At 45.6% G+C, this 22070-nt stretch overlaps 1 protein-coding gene and 1 pseudogene across 2 annotated transcripts in view; both read right to left on the bottom strand.

Annotated features, from left to right (window-relative positions):
* The window catches only part of Ube4b (ubiquitination factor E4B), a 103299-nt gene that overhangs the window by 26895 nt on the left and 54334 nt on the right, over window positions 1-22070 (bottom strand). For both annotated transcript variants that reach the window (XM_026782239.1, XM_005353692.2), the window contains 12 exons: window positions 19953-20094; window positions 18451-18551; window positions 16297-16411; window positions 13511-13594; window positions 11929-11985; window positions 11046-11162; window positions 10867-10965; window positions 10074-10187; window positions 8523-8721; window positions 5120-5258; window positions 1539-1638; window positions 124-251 (listed from right to left, as the gene is read on the bottom strand). In XM_026782239.1, coding sequence (XP_026638040.1) covers window positions 124-251; window positions 1539-1638; window positions 5120-5258; window positions 8523-8721; window positions 10074-10187; window positions 10867-10965; window positions 11046-11162; window positions 11929-11985; window positions 13511-13594; window positions 16297-16411; window positions 18451-18551; window positions 19953-20094 — 1395 coding nt within the window. The remainder of the gene's footprint in view (window positions 1-123; window positions 252-1538; window positions 1639-5119; window positions 5259-8522; window positions 8722-10073; window positions 10188-10866; window positions 10966-11045; window positions 11163-11928; window positions 11986-13510; window positions 13595-16296; window positions 16412-18450; window positions 18552-19952; window positions 20095-22070) is intronic.
* On the bottom strand, window positions 5663-6559 carry LOC106143915 (annotated as a pseudogene).

The following is a 22070-nucleotide window of genomic DNA, read 5'->3' as shown; positions in this document are numbered from 1 at the left end:
ACACAGTCTGGCAAATGAAAGGCGAACCCTCGAGAGAGTAAGGGTTTCCTTTAGTTATGATGAGGAACCAGGACGAGGACACAGCAGGCACAGTGCTGACTCGGCAGGGAAAGACACACTCACTCGGGATACGCAGGGTCCAGGATGCGCAGCATCAGCTGAATGAGAAGGCCATAAAAATTCAGACATCTTCTCAGGAAGCTCTCGTCAAGTAAGCCAGCGTCAGCACAGGCCTTGCACCGTACCAGTTTCTGTGGAAGTAGGCGTGCCCCCACCCACAGATTAGTCTGGAGCCAAGGCCCCTCAGTGTGACTAGGCAGGGAGAGGGGCCAGAAGCTAAGACCAGACTCTAGGTTCTAGAGTGTCTAGAACACCCTCTCTAACTCACTACAGGACACCGACTGCTGTGCCAGGTCTTTCTTTTTCCTGAAAACAGTAGGATGTTTTCATCGAGCACAGAGGACCGCACGCAGCTAGTGCTGAGGTTAGTCACTGATAACCACTTCTCAAGAACCTGGATGGGGGATAGGGTTGAGTGGGAGGCCCTCTGGGTGTCAAGAAAATGAGTGGAAAAAAAGCCAGACCAATTGAATCTGACTTTCCACACAAGCACTGATGTGCCACCCTCGAGGCTGCTACACCTCAGAGGACGGCCATGAGAACGGCCATGAGAATGCGATCCACACAGAGGGACATTGCGCTAAGTAGATTCCAACAGTTTGTTACAGGTCCCTTGAACTGCAACTGTGGAATACTAAGGGGGTACAGATCTGAAAGGGGAGCCCTGGCTTATTCTGCATCCTGTTGTTATGACAGGGCCTCCCTCTGTGGCCCAGGCCAGCCTTAAACTCATAGCTACCCCTGTCTTGGGCTCCAAAGTGTGGGGGTTACAAGTAGGAGCCACTATGGCCATCTCAATTTTGGATCTTAAAAGTAGTCTCGTCTATTAGCAAATGAAAACCTGAAATCTCAGCCTGTCACGTAAGTCACAGCAATACTTTTCCCTATCATTCCACCAAGCACGAGCAGCCAACAGTCAGCTTTACAATCTGAACGTAAGCACCAAAAAGGTGCACACGTGCTTCTCTGCCTCCTGTGCAAGGTCAGCCAGTGTGTGTTTAGCTGAGCTTTACCAAAAGCGAAACTTCTGTCTGCAGTTAGGTTCTATGTAACAGATGGTTTTCAATCAGAAACGGCAAGAGATCTTTAGCACAATGCACTTGTCAACACCATGACCTCGAGTGCCTGTGTGTAGAGCGTGTGTGTGGGAGGGTAAGGGTCTTTCGCAAGGCAGAGGACGAGAACACTAACAAAGAATTCATGGTATAAGCATATGTATATCCTCTATTGGGATTTAAATAATCTTATATAGAAATATTCAAGGTATCAACAAGTTTTAAATTAACCTACTCTACCTTGAGGGAAAAGAACGATGAAGAAAAACTAAGGACATACAACTGCTCATCAAGACGCTTACTCTGGGGGAAAGGTTACCATCGTGAGGCCAGTTCGTGATTACACCAATTAATGGTACAAACCTTAAGCTGAGTTTTACAGCGCTTTAGCATTTCTCGGTGTCTGGGGGCCAGTGGGGAATCTTTCCACTGGCTTTCGTTACTTTTCAAATCTTCCACAGTTCTGAAATGAACAAACAAAGCACACTAACAATCAAAATAAAACACCCAAGTCCATCCTATCTATTCACTTTCCATTGCATGGACTCTCTGATATAATTCTTTTTTTTTTTTTGGTTTTTCGAGACAGGGTTTCTCTGTGGCTTTGGAGCCTGTCCTGGCACTAGCTCTGTAGACCAGGCTGGTCTCGAACTCACAGAGATCCACCTGCCTCTGCCTCCCGAGTGCTGGGATTAAAGGCGTGCGCCACCATCGCCGGCTACTGACGTAATTCTTTACACACTTAGGAATTTTAAAAAGTAGAGTCCACAGGCCAGACATGGTGGTGCATGAGTGCAAGAAAACCAGAGTTCCACATAGATTCTGTCTCTGAACAAAATAAAATACAAACCAGAGCAAATCCCACTACAGTAAGTTCTGGATTAATTGACGCATTTTTTTTATTTTGGGTTGTTCATAAAATAATAAATAATGTGTCTTCTGGGGGAAAGAAGTGTTTTAAGACAAGATTTCTATGTATAACCCTAGCTGTCCTGGAACTCACTCTGTAGATCAGGTTGGCCTCATCCACAAGAGCTAGTTCCAGGACAGGCACCAAAAGCTACAGAGAAACCCCGTCTCGAAAAACCAAAAAAGTCACATCCAAGGACTGAAGAGATGATGACTCAAAGGTCAAGAACAAATGAAGCTCAGGACATGGGTTCAGTTACCAGCACCTGCATGATGGCTACAACAATCCCTAATTCCAGTTCCAGGGGATCTGATGCCCTCTTCCGACCTCCAAGGGCACCAGTGGCACACAGACACACATGCAGGCAAAACACTCACACATAAAATAACTGAATCTAAATAAACCACGTAAGGACACTGCACCCTGATCCTGGGACAAAACCTGCAACACGTGACTGCGCTGGGTAGGTCTCTCTGTTTTGTGTTCTTGCTCTTTTTGTCAAGATGACAGAAGACAGGGTTATCTGGGGAAGGGGAACTTCAACAGAGGAAATATCTTTGTCAGACTGGCCCGTGGGGTCCAGGCACTAGACCGAGAGTGCCAGGCTTGGCGGCCAGTTTCTTCACCCACTGTGCCATAGTCTTTAGTGGCTGATATTAAAAGTGGATAAATTAGCCACGGTGAGGAAAACATGAGAAAGATGAATAAGCATGGCTGGCTTCAAAAGCCCCAAACCACACAGGGCATATCATATCAGCTAGATATATATAGCACATCCAATGCAATTCAGCTACAACACACAGTAAGAGTCAACCCCACCCCAAAGTGTAACTATAAAAAACTGTGAACGAAATAATGCTAAGCAAGACATGCTTCTAATCCCAACAACGTGGTGTATGTGTGTCAGGGAGGGGGTACTCAGAGACAGGTGGATCTCTGTGCGTTCAGTGAGTTCCAGGGTTATATGATAGAGTCTTTACCAAGGGGGAGACTGTAGGTGGATCTACTACTGTCAGTCACATTTACCACCCAGTTCTGGGAAGCTGTTGGGTCCATGCTGCCAACTGAGTCTGCCTCTCATAAACCCCATTTACATGTTCCATAACAGAGCCTCTTAAAGGAGCTGCACCTATGTTAGCCACTAGTACCAAAGAAGCCTTCTTTCTCTTAAAGGAGCTGCACCTCTGTTTGCCCTTAGTTTCAATCCTACCCAAGAAAAAGCCATTATCAGGAAGCTGTGTTTGGTTCCAATTTGTAAGTTTAAAAACTTTAAGCTTTCCTCAGGTTTTATGTGGACATTTTCTCAGGTTTTTTGCGGATGCCCCACATTGGGTGCCATATGTAGGTGGAGTTTCTGTCAGGGCAACCGCTCCCAAATAGCCATTCAGAGATGTATTATTATAAATGCTCAGCCAATAGCTCAGACTTGTTATTAGCTAACTCTTACACCTTAAATTAACCCATATTTCTTATCTGCATTCTGCCACATGGCTCAATACCTTTTCTCAGTACGACAAATTCATCTCCTCTCTGTGTCTCCTCCAGATTCTGAGAGACTCCTTCTCTTCTCCTTCATGCTCTTTGTTCTGCAAGTTCTACCCAACCTCTACCTGTCCAGGTACTGGGCAGTCAGCCTCCTTATTAACCCAATCAGTGACACATATTCACACAGTGTAAAGGAATATTCCACATTTGTCTATAAGATATACTAGGCCTGTAGGCCAAAGTTGGATAACCCAACATTACTGAAGAACTCTGGGTGACTGTGGAGGAAGCTACCTGTTTCTGTCATCTCATAATTTTGGAAGTCACTTGCTCTGAATTTCTTGTTTACTCAGATAATATTATATCCTTCTTGGGTCTTTGATGGGGTTGAAGATGAGACGCTATAGTTATAGTTCTCCCTAATAGTGGTAGAAAGTAAATCAGGTACGAAACTCTGGACTTCCCAGGAGAGGACAGCTAGTGGAGTATTTTCTCTATTTTGCCAAATACAAATGGACTAGATATTGCAATTCTAATTCTTACTCGATAACTATTTTTATTGTATATCATTTTACTATGTTAAAACCTTACTTTACTATGTTACAGTTAAAACCTTCCCCTTTTTCTGGTTTTTCGAGACAGGGTTTCTCTGGTTGTCCTGGAACTTGTTCTGTAGACCAGGTTGGCCTCAAACTCAATGAGATCCGCCTATCTCTGCCTTGCAAGTGCTGTAATTAAAAGCATGAGCCCCTATTGTCCGGCAAAACCTTCCTTTTTAATTAAACAAAAATGAGGAAATGTGGAATATGCCTTTACAGTGTGTAACATATAAAATTTAAGAATTAGCTAATAACAAGTCTGAACTATTGGCTGGGCATTTATAATTAATAGTCTCTGAATGGTTATTTGGGAACATCTGCTGAGACACAGATAAACTCCACCTACAGGAAAAAGAGAGAGAAAAAAAAGGGAAAAGGAATGGGAGATACTGACTGACACAGCCAAGGAGACCTTGAACTTTGTCTCCACCTCACAAGTGCTGAGGTGCCACAGAAGTATGCCACCATGTATAGCTTTGGCTATAGCATATTATTATAATTGTTCTATTTTGTTATTAGTTGTTAATTCCACAGTGTACTTAATTTATCAATCTGTATCATAAATATGTATCCATAAGAAAACATTACAAGTAAGGTTTTGTAGCATTTATAGTTTAGTCAGACACAGACAACAGCGCAAAGGGGATTCCATGTTTTCTTGATTACCACAGAAAACAGGGTTTGACAGTCCAGGGCAAGAAGGTACGCCGAAAAGGCAGGAGCTCCTCAAACTGGTTCCTGGTAATCTTCACACCCAGCAGAAAGCTTTTAGCAAGCACATCCACAGATGAACACCAAGGGCTCAGAGATCAACCTCTGCTCCACTTTATCACATGCAGAGCACAGGACCAGAGGCAGATAGAATACCACAATGTATCAGATCTACTGACCACAGCAGACAGCAGTAACAGTAACCAATGCCAGAGCAGAGAAGGGATCATGGCACATACCTGTTGAGCTCTCGGATAGCTCGTAGTCTGCGGATGTAGCGACGACAACTAGGCAGAATAGAGAGGTGGTGAGCGTGCAGGGTGAGAAAGAAACATTCTGTAGGGAATTTTGGCTCAGAAAATGGAGGCTGATCTCCATCTAGAATAAAAGCAACAACAAGCATCCTTAACTAAAATCAATTACAAGCCTTAAGGAAAACGTTTTATTCCAAAGGAAAATTGGTGAAGAATATTTTCTGTGTGCATGTTTTTGTGATGTAAGGACATATTTTGCATTTGCATACGTGAAATTGTCTTGTGTCTTTTACAGCTTATTTTTTTGAGACTGGTTACCTATCTATCTTACTGAACTCAGATATTACCAACTGACAAGCTAGACAGACAATGACTCGGATCGTCCTGTCTTTTTCCACCAGCACTGGGAGCAACAGATGTGCACCACCAGGCCCAGCTTTTATGTGGCTGCTGGGAAGCTGAGCTCATGTCCTCACGCTTGCACGGCAGCGCTTTCCTGACCAAGGGAGGCCTTCCACAGTCCAGGCATTTTCATTCTTTTTTTTTTTTTGTAAAAAAAAAATCACTTTATTCAATACCAAAGTTTTAGAAACAGAGTCTATTTTCTTTAGGAAATAAAAAACTAAGAAGAAAATGCCACTTAACATAGTTGGTACATCAGAATAGGTCATCAGAAAATACTGTAATGAACTTGTCTCTGATACCATCAGTTCCAGGCCTAGCCTTCATAAGCTTGCTAGGGTGTCACTCAGCGCTGTTCAACTCTGCTCTTCACTCTTCTCCACACTGCACAAGGGAGTGGCTCAGCCTTCAAAGTTTCACTAACAGGAGCCAATCCAGGATTCACTGGTTTCTTCTCAAAAGGCACTAGCCCATCAGGTAGCCCGGCAATTTCATTCTCATGAATACTCTAGCCATGAAGAAACTCAGAGAAGAGGAAACCTATTGAGTTTTGGAATATTTGGTGCATTGGAATGGTCCAGGATTATGAAACCTAAACCTCCCATTGTAAACAGGAAGCTAGACGCAAGTCCTTCCATAATATACTGCCCGTTCACTCTATAAGCCAAGAAAGCCACTGGTCTCTGATGTCCATGTTCGTCAGTCATTGAGCCGACACTTGGAGGTTCAACAATAACATCATAGATTATTCCTCCAGTAATGAGGAAGTAAGACACCACCACCAGGGCGTACACCGTCATGGCCGACGGCATGTGCACCCAGGGCGGCTTCTTCAGCTTCAGGTTGGGACATTCGAGCACTAAAACTGGGACTCGGTACAGAGTCTCCATGTCAGCGGCAGCACGGCCAGCCCTCCGGCCTCCAGCCTCCCGTGCCGCCCAGAAACCTGTTTTTTTTCTTTTTGTGGTTCTGGCTGTCATGGAACTCTTTATATAGACCAAGCTGTCCTTGAACTTACAGAGATCTACCTGTCTCTGCTTCTATGGTGCTTAGTTTAAAACCATACAACACTATCGCCAGCCTCCAAGAATATTTTTTAAAGTACAAACTTATGTGACACCGTAAGAAAAACAAATTCCTATGTGCTTTAGTTAAAGGCCCTGTACCTTGTCTTAGCTGATTAGATGTTTATATAGATCAACCTTTTATGATATGTCTTCCTAATATATCTTACAAAATCATCTTCATATCCCAAGATGTACATATCATTTCAATCTGACAATAGTATTAGGCATATTAATCCACCACAGTCATTTTCTTACATGTTTGTTTTCCTACTTTCTAGGAAGAACTTTGTACTTTGAACATCAACTTCTGGAGTATAGGCAGAAAGTAGAATCACAGAGAGAATATCATTACATAGTAGGTTTTTGGTTTTGTTGTTTGTTTATTTGTTTTGCAGTTGTTTTGGTTTGGTTTTGGATTTTCCATACAGGGTTTCTCTGTGTAACAATTCTGGCTGCTCTGAGAGTTGCTTTGCAGACCAGGCTAGCCTTGAATTCACAGAGATCCGCCTGCCCCTACCTCCTGAGTACTAGAATTAAAGATGCATGCCACCACAGTCCAGCTACATATGTAGTAGTTTTTAATCAGTACATAACGACTCATTTATAGGGTAGAGTTGGTACTTAACATGTGTGTATAGAATGTCATAGTTAAATCATTCGAGCATTTATCCTATCTTTGTGCTGAAAACAGTCAAACCCCCTCCGCAGCTTTTATGAAACACGCACTGAGCTACTGCTGACCACTGCTACCCTGCTGTGCTAAAGAACATTAGCGGTGATTTCTCCTATACAACTGTGCCCTTAACCAGTTGCAGTGCTTCAGGGGCAGTCTTGCTGCTTAGGAGACTGAGGTAGGAGGGTTGCTTGAGTCTAGGAACTTGAAGCTAGCATGGACAACACAGGAAATCCTTAACTTAAAAACTAAAGCAACCTAGTCAACTGCTGCTCTATCACCATCCTCTGTGTGTGCCTCCCTCCCCGTCCACTGCTGCTCTATCACCATCCTGTGTATCTCCCTCCCCGTCCTCTGCTGCTCTATCACCATCCTCTGTGTGTGCCTCCCTCCCCGTCCTCTGCTGCTCTATCACCATCCTGTGTGCCTCCCTTTTCCCTTCAACAGTGTTATAATTTTAGGGCTGGAGAGATGGCTCAGTGGTTAAGAGCAATGACTGTTCTTCCAGAGGACCTGAGTTCTATTCCCAGCAACCACATGGTGGCTCACAACCATCTATGAGATCTGGTGCCCTCTTCTGGCCTTCAGGCATACATGGAGGAAGAATGTTGTATACATAATAAATAAATAAAATCTTTAAAAAAAAAGTGTTATAATTTTATAATATTCCCAGAATTCATTTTAGGCTGAGGAAACAAATTTATTAAACAACATCTATTTTTTTCTTTTCTTGTTCTTGTAAGGTAGGATCTTGCTGTGTAGCCCACACTGGCCTTGAACTCGTGATTCTCCTACCTTCCTCCTGAGTGCTGGGGTTCCAGGTTTGTACTAAGTAAGACTGAGCACCAAGTGATTACTTTCCTAGAAGGTGTACATTTCATCATGGCATTTCCCTTTCCAGGTAAATAGGAATTCATCTTATTCCACACATAATTTTCAAATATTAAAAAAAGAAGTGGCAGGGGGTTTTGATTTTTGTAATTACAAATATATTTTATGCTACCAAGAAGCAAGATAATTATCCTTATACCTTAAAACAGCCATATTTTCAACTGCCACGATACAACATAAAATCTGTAATAGAGTTGTTATTATCGAGTCTTCTCTTTCCTGCCCATCTGTTCTATGTATCTGTGTTCAGTATTCAAGGAAGAAATTTCACTATGTTAATTTTAACTCTGCATCTCCATCTCCCAGAGCCATGCAGATGAAAGAGAGGTGACCCAGCCATGAACACAGCACTCACAGAGCTCAGCCAGCCACTCATTCACATCCTCCATCGTCGCATTTATCCGTGTCTCATCGTTCGGGAGATTAATCCGACATTTCGGGTGGAATATGTAAGTGGGGTCGACTGTTTCTAACTTGATCTTTGTACTTAGCTGCTGCAGGACCCAAAGGAGGTTCAGCATAAAGCCGTCTGTGGACACCAACCGATCATCTGCCTGGGACACAAAGTGAAAGCAATTCAAACGACTGGTAAGTACAAATTCCTATGAGAGCACCTGGGCACTCCAGTGTGACCACTCCCCAAAGTCAGTAACAGGACGTATGGTGATGCCAACCAAGCAAGGTCCCACCTATCCACAACTATGTCCTCACTGACCGTCTGCATAACACAATTCATATTTAGAGAGGTCCCACCTACCCACAACCATGTCCTCACTGACCTCTGCAACACCCCCATCCGCAAAGCACAATTCATAGTTAGAGAGGGAGTGAAGGTCAGAGAGGGAAGCAAAGGCAGAACAAATGTAGCTTCCGTTCCCGTTCCTATTTCTCAGGAACATCAATCAGTGACAGCTTTGTCGTGTAAACAACGAGCATAGACCCACGTGAGCAACTAAGAAGCCATTAGAGCTGAGCAGCCACTGTACACTAAGGACTATTCTAATGCTTTACGTAGAAGCAGCCCACAAGTCAGCAGTCACTCCTAACCCCATTCACCAAATGGAGACCCTGAGGCACAGAGAAAGGCAGGTGTGGCTGACTTACAGACCACATGAAGCTGAGGCCAGGTATGAATGTGGCCCAACATAAAACTGCGACTCACATAAAACAGGGTGAAATTTCTGTGTGATCTCCTTTGACTGCATGGTCTTTGGGACAATGTCAAGGGGCTGGACACAGCAGACACTGTACGTAGCACCAGACGTCACTGGGCTTTTGCTCTTCTCTATACATTTATTATTTTGCTTACAAGTTCATTCTTTTAATAATAATCTGGAATTTTTAATTTCCCTGCTCTTACCATGAGCAATGTAGATCTTCTTCAGGCCTGCTCCTGACCCCGCCCCTGTGATCTCCTGGCTGACGCCCCTCTCCTTCAGTGGATCCCACTACAGTCCTCACAGATAAGCCCTGACCAGACTTAAGCTTCTTTTTCACCTGCGCACTTGCCCCCAGTCACATAGGCCTACATCCCGGCTCACAATGAAGCTGGCCCATTTCTGCTCTACTACCATAGAGGCACTGTATATGTTCTAGCCTTGTAACCACAGGCTCCTCAGAGAGGCCGCCCTGCTACCTGATCAAAATTCATTCCTGTACCTTCCTTCTGGCACTCCACAGACACTCCCAAACCTGCGCACTTCCATCTCGGACTCTACTGCTGTCTGGAATACTGCACTTGCACATCAACTCCCTACCAGAGAACTCGGGATCCACACAACTGAGAGACTCGCCTGTCTTGTTGCACGCTGTCTTCCTGATCCCCAGCACTCAGCCTGGAGGAGCTGCATTAAGTCTGAGCAAGATAAGGTTCAATGAGCACCTGAGGCATTAGGGGGACTCGTACCTGCATCTGGGCTTTCTTCATATTGGCATTGACGATGGCCGCCATGTAACTGAGAGCTGCTTCACGAGTTTCGCCATTTAACAACACACTATGCAGAATCTTGAAAAGCTCTTGCTGAATTATTTTCAAAAAGAAAAAACAATTGACTTCTTTTTTACTTTGAGATTAGCCTACCACTCCCCCTTCCTCTCCCACACCCATTCCTTGTATGAAAGCCAAGACAGTCAGCACATAGAAGTGTGTGTGAGAAAGCAGGAGGACCATGGAGGGCAGCAGCATGCAGTGGGGAGGGTGCTGAGCAGCCACAGGTTTAATAACCCAGCCTCTGTCACTGCCGTCCCATGACCAATATGGCTTCAATTGGCAAAGGCACTTCACGTTTGCAGTTGAGGACAAGGGATCGGCAAAGGGTGCCACACTATCAGCTTTTGCTCATCCTCATGGTTTCCATGGTTACAGCAAGATGGAGGGAAAGCATGGCCACTAGACATCACTCCAGCCCTCAGTGACAGTCCCAGAGAAACAGCATAGCTGGGCTTCAGTCATTACTCATGTCACAGTGGGGCTCTCTGGGAGACACCTAACTGTACCCTCGAGGTGCTGGGCCTGGGCTCCATCTCTGCCCCGAAGCAGCAACAAGAGCTAACAGCAATGAGCTGAACTCTACACGGAGCATCTTCCTCGTAGAACATCTGCCTTCTGTGACGCGGGAGACCGGGGCAGCACTCATCTATGAAACAGGCTTTCTTCCCCCGGGAGGCCCTCGCCTCTGCCTTCCCTTCTCAACACCTACCCGTCCCAGCTCCAGGTAATGCTGTAGTGACTGGCTGACGACACGGGTGTTTTCCAGGGTAATGGTGGGCCCTGAGAAGTATTTCTCAACCACCTTTGCCTGGAAGGAGACGGGAAATACTCGATCAGCATACAGTGACCACCTGGGAAGGGCTGAGCAGGCGTCAAATGTGTACTCACATCGTCCTCCGCAAAGACCGAGAAGCTAAAGAAGGCCCCTAAGTAGGAGAGTCTCTGCAGCTCCCGCCCAGAACCAGGGCTTAAAGACTTCGGCAACCACAGGGGCAAAGAGGCGACCTAGAGACAACACAGAGGGACCCATCAAGCTGCTGAGGGAGACGGCGTGGGAGGAGCCCAGAGTGGCCAGCAATCAGCTATACAGGTGGTTCTGGCCACCAAGGACCCCCAGAATACGAGGTACAAGTCAGGTTCCTTTTAATATTTTTTGACCTCTGACAGTAGGTGCTCTCCAACTTCCACACTTTTGTAACAAGCACTTTACGTTTTTTATTGATTCTTCAGAATGTCGTGTGTGTGTGGTTTGACATTTCTCCCGACGTGTCCTTTTTCCTCCTCTGCTCCCCTCAATCTCTTTTTCCCCAGCACTGCTTCTGTTCTCGTATGATTCTTGTGTAGCACACTGCACCTGAGCAAAGACGCTGGCCTGAGCACAAGTGGGTACCACCACTGCAGCAAGGTTCCCTCAGCAGCAGGCAGACACTGAGGACTATGACTCCCCTAAGCCACTAGCTGCCTACAAGAGGTCAGGACACTCCTGAGTGAAGCTTACAAGACCCGTTGTGATGTTCCTCAGAGGATCTGCTCATTTCCGGAAGCACGTGCTACTCTTGCTGTAGAGCACTTATCCCCCGGAAAAGCAGACAAAGGAAATACGTTGGCACAGAAGACACCACATAGAACAGCGATTTACAACATGAGGGCATTACACCCCTCCCCGCGCCTGCCTCTATCCAAATGTCTTTCACGAGAAGTCTGTAGCTGACACTACTTGTCCTCTGCACGGTGACAGAATCAGCGCATGGGTTCACCAGGCGACACTTACCAAACTGCACACAGGGTGTGTCTTCCCAAACTTGGTTTCACAGAGTTCACCTAGTGCCTAGAAATAAGACAGGGCAGAATCACTGGGTATGTTCTGTTTCACACTGCTGTTGTGTGTGACAGCAAGGGACAACTTTCATTTCCACTACAAATGCTTGACAATGCTCATTATGAGGGCATCAACTTCACTACTTTTCCTACTTAGTAAAGGAACACACAAGAATGGCAAAACAAAACAAAAAGAACACATACAAAAACAGGTGGTGGTGGCTCATGCCTTTAATGCCAGCACTCAGGAGGCAGAGGTAGGAGGATCTCTGTGAGATCTGTTAGAGGCCAGCCTGGTCTACAGAGAGTTCCAGGACAGCCAGGACTATTTCCCAGAGAAATCCTGTCTCAAAAAAACAAAAACAACAACGAAAAGAAAAACAACCCTGGCTATGTGGCCTGGTGCATACCTTTAGTCCCAGCACTCAGGAGGCAGAGGCAGGCTGATCTCTGTGAACTGGAGGCCAGTCTGGTCTATGGAGTTCTAGGATAGACCATGAGCTTTTGGCCAGTTGTCCTGTGTCCACCTCTGACCTTCCCTGAGACGTACTGGGACTACAGTTACAAGCCCCCATATCTGGCCTTTCATGTGCAGCCACAGGAAGCAAACTCAGGTCACAGAATCATGTGGCAAATATTTTAGCCTACTGAGCTAGCTGTAGCTCAGTAAATAAGATTTTCCTCCTGCTGGTCACGAGCACACACAACTCTAAGCCAAGCACTTAGGAAGCAGAAGGAGGTTCATGAGTACAGGGCTAGCCTGAGCTACATAGGGAGATATTAAAATAGTTTCATTCATTGGGGATTTTTAAAAAAGATTTATTTTCATTTATGTGCACATGTACATGTGCCTCCTGAGTGCAGATACTTGTGTAGGCCAGAAGGCGGCAAAGTTCATGGGGCTGGAGTTACAAGCAGTTTTGCAAACCAAGCCCAGGTAACATAGAAGAGCAACAAATACTCATAACTGCTGAGCCACTTCTCCAGCCCCAATTTGCTGATGCTGTTTTTCCATCTATTTTTACTGTGTGTGTGTGGGGGGGATACAGAATATATGTGCAAGACAGAGGAGAACTTATGGAGTTGGTACTCTCCCTCATCCTTACGTGGGTTTAGGCTTGCACAGCAAGCATTTTAAGATGAGCCAGACTCTTAAGGGTTTCTCTTTGAAATCCCAAGTATAGTTTGTTTGCTGTTCTGAAAATCAGCAAGTTGCCCCCAAGAGTGATGCTTTGTGCTAGCAATCTAGGCTGGCAAAGCACGCTGGCATTAGAGCTTCACTTGCTGCATCTGGGACTGGCAGGGGTGGAGTGCAGAGGGCTACAATGCACCCAGGCAGCTCGGCACACAACCGCATTCCATCTGGCCACACCAGGCTCCGGGCTTTACATGTGAATGCGGGATTAATCTACACCGTCACTGCAACACATGAAAGGTAGAGGTGGTGGGACCAGAATCAAGGGTCATCTTCAGCTGAAGACATGAGACATTTGAAAACAAGACTGAACAGAGATCTAAGAGAAAGTGTCTTTTACCATGAGGGGGTATTTGAAGTAGTCACTGTCGAGAGAGCACTCCTTGGCAGCCAGAGCCAGGCCTTGTAAAACAGGGATAAAGATCTGTAAGAAAGAAAGGCACAGATGTTAGACCGAAGGCAAACAAAGCATGTCGGGTAAGGTACTGGGGCTGCGGGGCCAGGCACTCCTGCTCTTCCCCCAGGAGAAACCTTTCTTCCTTACAAAGGATTGTAGAATTTTTGAGTGCTGACCTGTCACTCAAACTCACCACAGAGTAAAGGAGCTGAGTTTTCCAGAAAAGGATGCTGATGAGCACGAACACTCCAGTGGGACACTGACATCCAACAACAGCCAGCACAGGTAACTGTGAGGGGTCCCTGCCTCACTGCGGACGCCCGCACACCTCACCAGCACCCCCCTCCTCCCTGAGTTACTGTTACTGATTAACACAGACCTATGATCTATAGGAAAAGTACCTAAGTGTTCCACCTTTTCCTCAAATCCACATACACTAGAAAACCAGTTTTGTTCTGTTTGTTACATTCAGCTTAACCGAGAGCAGGGAGACAGCTGATGAACGTTCAAACTGAAAGACAAATGATGACTGAGAATGCCTCACCTGACACAGTGCAATTAGTACAGTCAGCTGATCTGGACCCGAAGGGCACAGAAACATACAAGGCTGGCATGATACGCTAACAGAGTGCAAGCCCTGCTCAGCACTGCCCACCTCAAACTTCAGAGCGCCCTGTCATTGAGCCACACAATAGGAGTGGGCTAAAACCCAAGACAACATCAAGGGGAAAATGAATGAGCACAGCAGCTGGCAATCTGCACATGAGCTGGAAAAGGAGCTTATGTGAAGCCACTAGAAAACCTGGACCCACCCCTTAGGACAGAGAACTTTCAGCACAAGAGAAGACACGGGACCAAAACCAGTGCCCAAGATCACACGCGCCTGTGGAGCATTTTGCGCTATCAAAATGGCTCTGGGAGAGATCAACGTGGTTTCTGTAACTGGGGTTTCAGGGCAGAAGTAATGTGCCTTCGTAAGCTAGCCCAAACGGGGAGTAACAGTCAGCACAGGAGCAGGAGATGCCAAAACTGCCTCCAAGAGGAAAAGACAAAACAAGTTCTAGAATCCCACAGATAAATGCCAATAACTGTCCATCTGAAAAATCTTTAGATATGCTTTAAGAAATACTTTAACTTTTTTTTTTTAGTAGAGTATCCCCTTGTGCAGGTAAGAGCTTATTAGATAATAAGCAGGCAAAAGAAGAATGAGAATAAAATGTTTCCCAAAATACATCAAGGATTGTTATTGTTTCAATTTAACTTACTGTGTTTGGTAATGTGTGTATAAGTGGGTGTGTGCATACTAAACGTGGAGGTCACAGGGCAACTTTTGGGAGTCAGTACTACACCTCTACTGTGTGTTCAGGGACCAACTCCAGGGCACCTGGCCTACACAGCAAGCGCGTTTGCCCACGAAGGCAGCCGCAGCCTGGTGCCACGTTATTTTTGTACCTGCAACACTGCAAAGCACTCTGTTACTTCCCGAGTGAGCGCCTAGCAGTCGGCCTCAGCTGTGCGTCCTCTATTTGTAGAAAGCACCACCCAACATTAAAAGGAAAGTGGAGGCCAGGAGAGGACTTAGCAAATCACATCTACCATTGTTAGGCAAAAAGGGAGGACGCGGCCCAATGCAGTCAGCAGCTCTGTTTCTGCAGGGCTTCTCTCCACATAAAACTCAAGTTTATCAATAACATAAGCATAACATGTCCATTTCAGGTGATTTTGGGCCTGATTTTTAAAACTACTCTGGGTTCTTCAAATGCCCGCTTTTATGGAAAAAAGTATTCATTAATGCTGATCACATGTAAAAGCCGCTTCATTTAAACCTCCTGAGACAATTTTTTTGTGCACTGGAGTTCACTTATCTCCATAAGGAGAAAAAGCTCATGGTGCCGCTTTATTGTTTCTGCATGCCCACAGACATCACAGAAGGTCACAGTTAACAACGTCAGAGAGGGCATACCCTGAAACACAACTTTCCTTCTGGAGTCCTGAATTGTCCCCTCCCCCCATTCAGATGAAGTCTCACTATGTAGCCCTGGCTGGCCAGGAACTTACTATGTAGACCAGGCTGGTCTCTAATTCACGGAGATTTAGCAGGTTCTGACCGGTGAGTGCTGGGATTAAAGGCATTCACCACCACACCTGATGTGACATGGATTGTGCTTTTACAAATATTTAAAAATTCAAAGGTCTTAAAAATCAAGACTTATGAATATACTAGCTATAAAACAAAGTCAAGGGAATCATGTCAACTGATAACATACACAGTGAAATCTAGGCAGAGGCATTTCCCACATTTGATGTTCTTATTTGTCTCCTTTTTAGCATATATTAATTATGAGTGGCTCTTTATGGAATTTTAATGCAAAAACATAATGTATTTTTATCGTATTCACCGCATTAAACTCCCATGTCTCCTTTCCATTCATGCCTCTTAACCAGTCCCTTCACTATTTTCATATCCCCGCACCCTCCCACACACCTTCTTCTTCTGACCCAGTAAGTTTACTTAGGGCCACCTGAAGAAACATGGGGATTGGCTGTTCATAGGAGAATGGGCACCTTTATCAGTGGTTGTATCACTCAAGAGAGAAAGTATCTTTCCATCCCATCCTCCAGCCACCACTAACTGCAGGGGAGGGGGAGCTGCATGAGTCCCTCCCCTACTCCATGACTCGGCGCAGATGCACGTAGCTAAGAGGTGGAGTATCCACTGGCCACTGTACCTGCTTGAACACCTCTTCATCCTGGTGAGTGGTCCTCACCAGCTCCTGAATGAAGCCGTACGGGAGGTTCCTGCACAGCATGTACGGCACGAGGAAGGACGGCTGCTGCAAGGACCTGCAGACCCAGAAGAAGCAAGGGCTGTGATGGAAGCACGTGGAACACCATGGCCCATAGACTACCCAGTCACACAAACGTACACAAGCAACTCTTTCTTTGTGGAGTCCTATCAAAGTGAAGAGTCGGGCTGAGACCTCAGCCACAAGACACTTTACTAGCAAGTGCGAAACCCCAGGTCAGATCCTTGGCAGCGGAAAATAAATAATAAACGCACCTAAAATGAATTACGGGAATGAGAGAGATGGCTCGGTACTTAAGAGCTCTTATAGAAGATATGTTTGGTTTCTGGCACCCGTGTGGTGGCTCACAACTGTTTTTAACTCCAGTTCCAGGAGATCCAACACCTTCTTCTGACGTCCAAGAGCATCGCAAGCACACACACACACACACATACACACACACACAAGCAAAATGCCCGTACACACAGTGAACCTAAAACTCCTTTAAACAATGAAAAAGAATTGTTGTTCATTTGTTTATGTCTCATCCACATTGAGGAAAAGAAGATTAGTAATTAAACACTTTTTCTTTTTTTGTTACTTGTTTTTTTGTTTGGTTTATTTTGGTTAGTTTATCAAGACAAGGCTTCACTGTGTAACTGGAACTCACTCTATAGACCAGGCTGGCCTCGAACTCAGAGATCTGCCTGCCTCTATCTCCTGAGTGCTGGGGTTAAAGGCATGAGACACCACTGCCCAGAATGTTACTTGCTTTTTAAAGCCAAGAAATCACTATGGAGTCCAGCAGACTTCAAGCAATGCTCAACCTAGACCTCCCAAATTCTGGGATTATAGACATGTGGCATCATACAGCTTAATTTTCCTTTATTTGAAAAGAATACAAAACATAGTTATAGTACAGGGTATAGCAGAAAGGAAAAATGCAATTTTTTCCATTTTTCCTTTAGCTATTTTTGCATAAAAAACAGCAAACGCAGGACTAGAGGGATTGATGCCAATCCTTAAAGAACACTGCTGTTCTTCCAAAGGACCTGGGTTCAATTCCCAGTGCCCACAAAGAGACAGTTAACAACTGTCTCTAACTCCAGTTCCAGAGGGAGCCAATGGCTTCTTCTGGCCTCTGTGGCCACTGGCCATGCACATGATACACAGATATACAAGCAGATAAAATACCCATGCACGTAAAATAAAACATTTTAAAAATGCAATCTTTTACTAATGTTGAAAGTGATACAGAATTTTCTGATACAGGCAAATCACAGAACTTTGGCCAATTTCCAAATCATTTCCCTACTGTATTTTATTTTATCTTGTCTTTATGAAGGGTCTCACCATTAAATCCAGGCTGGCCTAGAACTTACTGCTTAGGCCAGACTGGCCTTGAATTGGTGGCGATCCTCTTGCCTCTGCCTCTTGCTAGGAATATAGGTATGTGCCCCCTCACCTGGTTCCCCCCACTATTCTCTTACACCTAGTAACAGAAACCAACGTGGAGACACATAGAACACGATCATTTTGTCACAAACACACACTAATTTCAAACACTAGGTTTTAAATTAAATTATTAATATTCTGCCTTGGTTCTTCATATTTCAAAGGTACACAGAACTCTTAAAAGGTAACTAACTTCTTTTCCAAAATAGGCTCTATACTATTTAGAAGATGAAAACATTATTTTATTACCACAGTATTCATGGAGGGAAGACTCAGGCCTTAGATGGATCTATTTTTATCTTATGTTGAGTGTTTGTCCTGTATGTATGTCTATGTATTATACCACATGTATACAGTATCCTCAGAGGCCAGAAGAGGGCATCAGATCTCCTGGAACAGACACTATTACCCACCAAGTATATACTGGGGATCAAACCCAAGACTTCATTCAGCAAGAGCAGCCAGTGCTCTTAACCACTGAACTATCTCTCCAGCCTGAGCTTTGAAGACTGAATCAAACCCATTCCCTGTACAGGTCACAGAGTTATCTAGCCTAGCATAAAACAGCTGGAAGACGGAATCCAGTGAGAGATAGCCCTCCCTCCAAACACCAGAAACACGCAACGTGCGAGTCAGTCATACCTGGGCTGTGTGAGGGAACCTTGCAGCACTAGCGCGGTGTGGGAGATGCACTGCGAGCGGATGTTGCTCAGAAGCTGGCTGACTGCTGGCTGGCTGCACATCTGGAGAAGAAAGTCAGAGTCAGGATGACATACCGGAAAAAGGCTGGAGGAGAGCAATGGCTAGAAAATGCCCTGCTTCCCTCTCCCTAGACTCAGAATGGACAAAGCACAGGAAGTGTGCCACTGGCCTGTGCCACCTGTACCGAGGTAGTAAGGGAACACGGAGCAGAATGGGGGGGCACACCCAAGCTATTTCCTTTTCAGGGTGTTAGATCATACTTTGAGGCAGGGTCTTTCATACAATAGCCCGGTTTGGTTTCAAACTCACAGCAATCCTCCTGTCCCGGGCTCCCAGAGTGCAGAACTGAAAAGTGTGCACCACCACATCTACCTAGCATGTCTTTGCTTTTGCTAAGACTAAGGACAATCCCTGAAGAGGGCCCACAAATTTAAAACTAACACAGGCAAAGTTAAACAGTGAAATGGTAGGGAATGAGATGGGCCGGGTGTGGTGGCACATGCCGTTGATCCCAGGTGCCAGGGGCAAGTGGATCTCTGTGATTTCGAGGCCTGCCCGGGCTATCTAGTGAGACTCCATCTCAAAATAAGGGGCTTGGGGAGGGTAATGCTTCCTTGGTTTAGGGTGATTCTACAGCTTGTTATTTAATAATTCTGACAATTAGAGCTCCACCTCTGAGGGGCAGCTCTTACTCATACATGGCTGCTCGGATTCACTGGGCAACTGCGAAAATCCAAGCTTATGGACTGATTACAGGTCCTAGAATCTACAGCATTGCTTTGGATGTTTTCAGAATTATATCAGGCAATTGGTACTTTGGTTTCAAGATAAGCATGACCCCTGAAGGCTCGCATGTTACGGGCTTGATAGCCCGCTGACGAGAACTGGAGGGCGAGGAGATCACCATGGCTGTGACTCTAGCTTCAGCAATGTGCTGCTGCTGATACAGCAGACCTGGTAGGTAAGGCCTCATAAAGGGACATAGGTCAGCGTGTGACTGAGTGATACAGCTCATCCTGGGGCTCTTCCTGTTTTTCTTTGCTTCCAAGCCACCATGATAACAGCAACATGGCTGTACCACACTTGTCCACCATGACGTTCACCACATCCCAGAAACAAGGGCTCAGCTGATTATGGATTTAGATGTCTGTGAGCACACGGCACCTCTCCTCCTGTGAGCTTCCTGACCATGCATGACACAGGGCAGACAAAGGAGAGGCCTCCAGAGCCAAGGCGTGTGGGCTCATGTCTAAGCTCTGGTATCACCTCTCTCCACAGCAATGTGTTACAGACAGATCCTGAGCTGCCAGTGTTCTGCCTGGTACCTACCAGCTGCTCCATCACTCCTGACTAATCAGGGATCAGCTTCCCCTGGAGCAGTGACAAGCATGTACACAAGATAACCAGTTTGCTTTCTTTCTGGTCCATCCACTTCACAGTACCTTTGGTGCTTTTTTTTCCTCTATTCCAACTCGGTCAAAACACTCGATGAGGTAGTTCAGCATGTCTGTCTCCTTGCAGGTCTCAATGGTGAAATGATCACTGTACGAATCCCAGTTACTTGCTCCACCAGAGGCTCCCAAACTTTGGAGAAGAGAAAAAACATTGACAATGCTTACCTTCTAGCGACCATTCCTACAGAGAAGCCTGACACTCTGCAGCAGAAAGCCTGTTAGGAGCCCGGCATCCACGGTGAAGCACAAACAACCATGCAGCCAGACTGGAGCTCACCAATGCTTTATCTGCTCCCAGCCCAACCAGTGATCTCTTATAAACATGTTCGAGCCTGTCAATGGGACCTGGCCTCTCTAGGGAGGGCACCTTATAAATCAGAAGGACTGGGAATCGCTGCTGACTATAGAACAGCTAGAGTCAACGCAGGTTCATAAGCCAAACTGAGTAGCATCACTTGGGCAGAAACAAGTGGCCAGACAATATTATAATCCATCACCTCAGGAGAGACGCTCTAAGCGACTATGGATACTATCTCTCACTTCCAGGACAGCTACTTAGACCTGAACGGACTTCACTCAGCATTGACAACAGGCCAGAACTTGCAGAAAATACCAAAGTTGAAGGAAACAAAAATCCTGCAAGGAGTAAGCTCCGCTGGGCTGTCTTCCAGCTTAGATTGCTACCTGCACCCACAGCCTTCACTACACCTGCAGGGGGCAGTATGGAACACTGCTCCTGTTTGCAGTGACTATTCCCACACAAAGGCCAAACATCACAGTGGTTTAGGTTCAAGGATACTGAGTAAAGCTGAGGTTAACCTCAAACAGATCACAAACCAAACTGGGTGTTGAACTACCACACTCATCTGTTACATACAAAGATCACAAGAAGTTTAAGACGGAGGAAGAAGTCAGGGAATTCTTAAAAAAAAAAAAAGGGGGGGGGAGAAAAGCAAAAACCACACATCACATATGGAAGATGATAAAGACGGAAATAACCAGAATCGTGATAGAAACGTTTCTCCTCCAACCTCACGCAGACAAAGTACAGAAACTAAAAGGCCCAGGAACTGAGATAGCAATAATATGCTATGCACTCAGAGGAATGCATCATTAACTTTGGGAAATCCAGGAATAAATCACCCTGCACTGGGGACTCCACATAGCTGACCTGAGAGAGAATGAAAGCAGGGTGTGGAAATAACGTTATAGAGCCAAGACTTCAGGACAGAGGCTAACAAACCTGATTTACTAGAATTTATAATACAGCCTGATAAAAATTTTAAAAGAAAGGGAGGAAGGAGGCTAAGGGGCAGTCTAGAGGAAAGGGCAGGTCTCCGGTTTGCAGGGTACCTCACTGGATCCTGGACAAAGGCAGCCTGGGGAAGCTAAAGCAGGGTACAATCGTTCTGAGGCAGCAACCAGAGTCTGGGTGTGCCGTACCCTAGGACCTCTGGCAGGTCCTAACCGGCCAGACAGTAGAAGCCTGCACTGTGTGATGAAGCACAGGAGAAACTCATCCAGCACAAGCATGCTGAGTGCAGCGAGTCCTGGGAAACCTGCCCGATCCACAGCAGTCTGAGTTCATCTGTGACTCTCTATTTACCGCACAATCTGAAGACGGGCATTGTTAATACAGCCTACATGTATGTGTAATTCATGGTAATTTTCCTTGTAGCAGCTCTCACAGATGTCAATGAAAACATACTTGGTGTTTAAAATGAAAAACTTAAACTGTTTTCCTGATAAGCCTACATTTCAAACATTTTCTGAAACTAAAAGAACAACTTACATTTGATGCCTGTGGCTCCTTACCAGCTGCAGGCAGTGAGTTAACAACCAGACGAGCATGTGAACTGTGTCTGAGGGAATACAACATGCAACTGCGGCTGAGTCACAAACTGCTCCCACCAACACACTCCAATTAACAATCGCTGTCACTTCAAACATTGTTGCAAGTGTTCCTTCCACTAGACCATGAAGAGAGACAGGACACAGGTACCCTGGCATACACCTGTAATCCCAGCACTCAGGGAGAGAGGACACAGGTACCCTGGCATACAACGGTAATCCCAGCACTCAGGGAGACAGGAGACAGGTACCCTG

This window comes from Microtus ochrogaster, chromosome 10 (genome assembly GCF_000317375.1).
Source record: "Microtus ochrogaster isolate Prairie Vole_2 chromosome 10, MicOch1.0, whole genome shotgun sequence".
Lineage (NCBI taxonomy): Eukaryota > Metazoa > Chordata > Mammalia > Rodentia > Cricetidae > Microtus > Microtus ochrogaster.
Note: the sequence above shows the minus strand (reverse complement) of the source record. Positions and strands in the feature narration are given on the sequence as shown.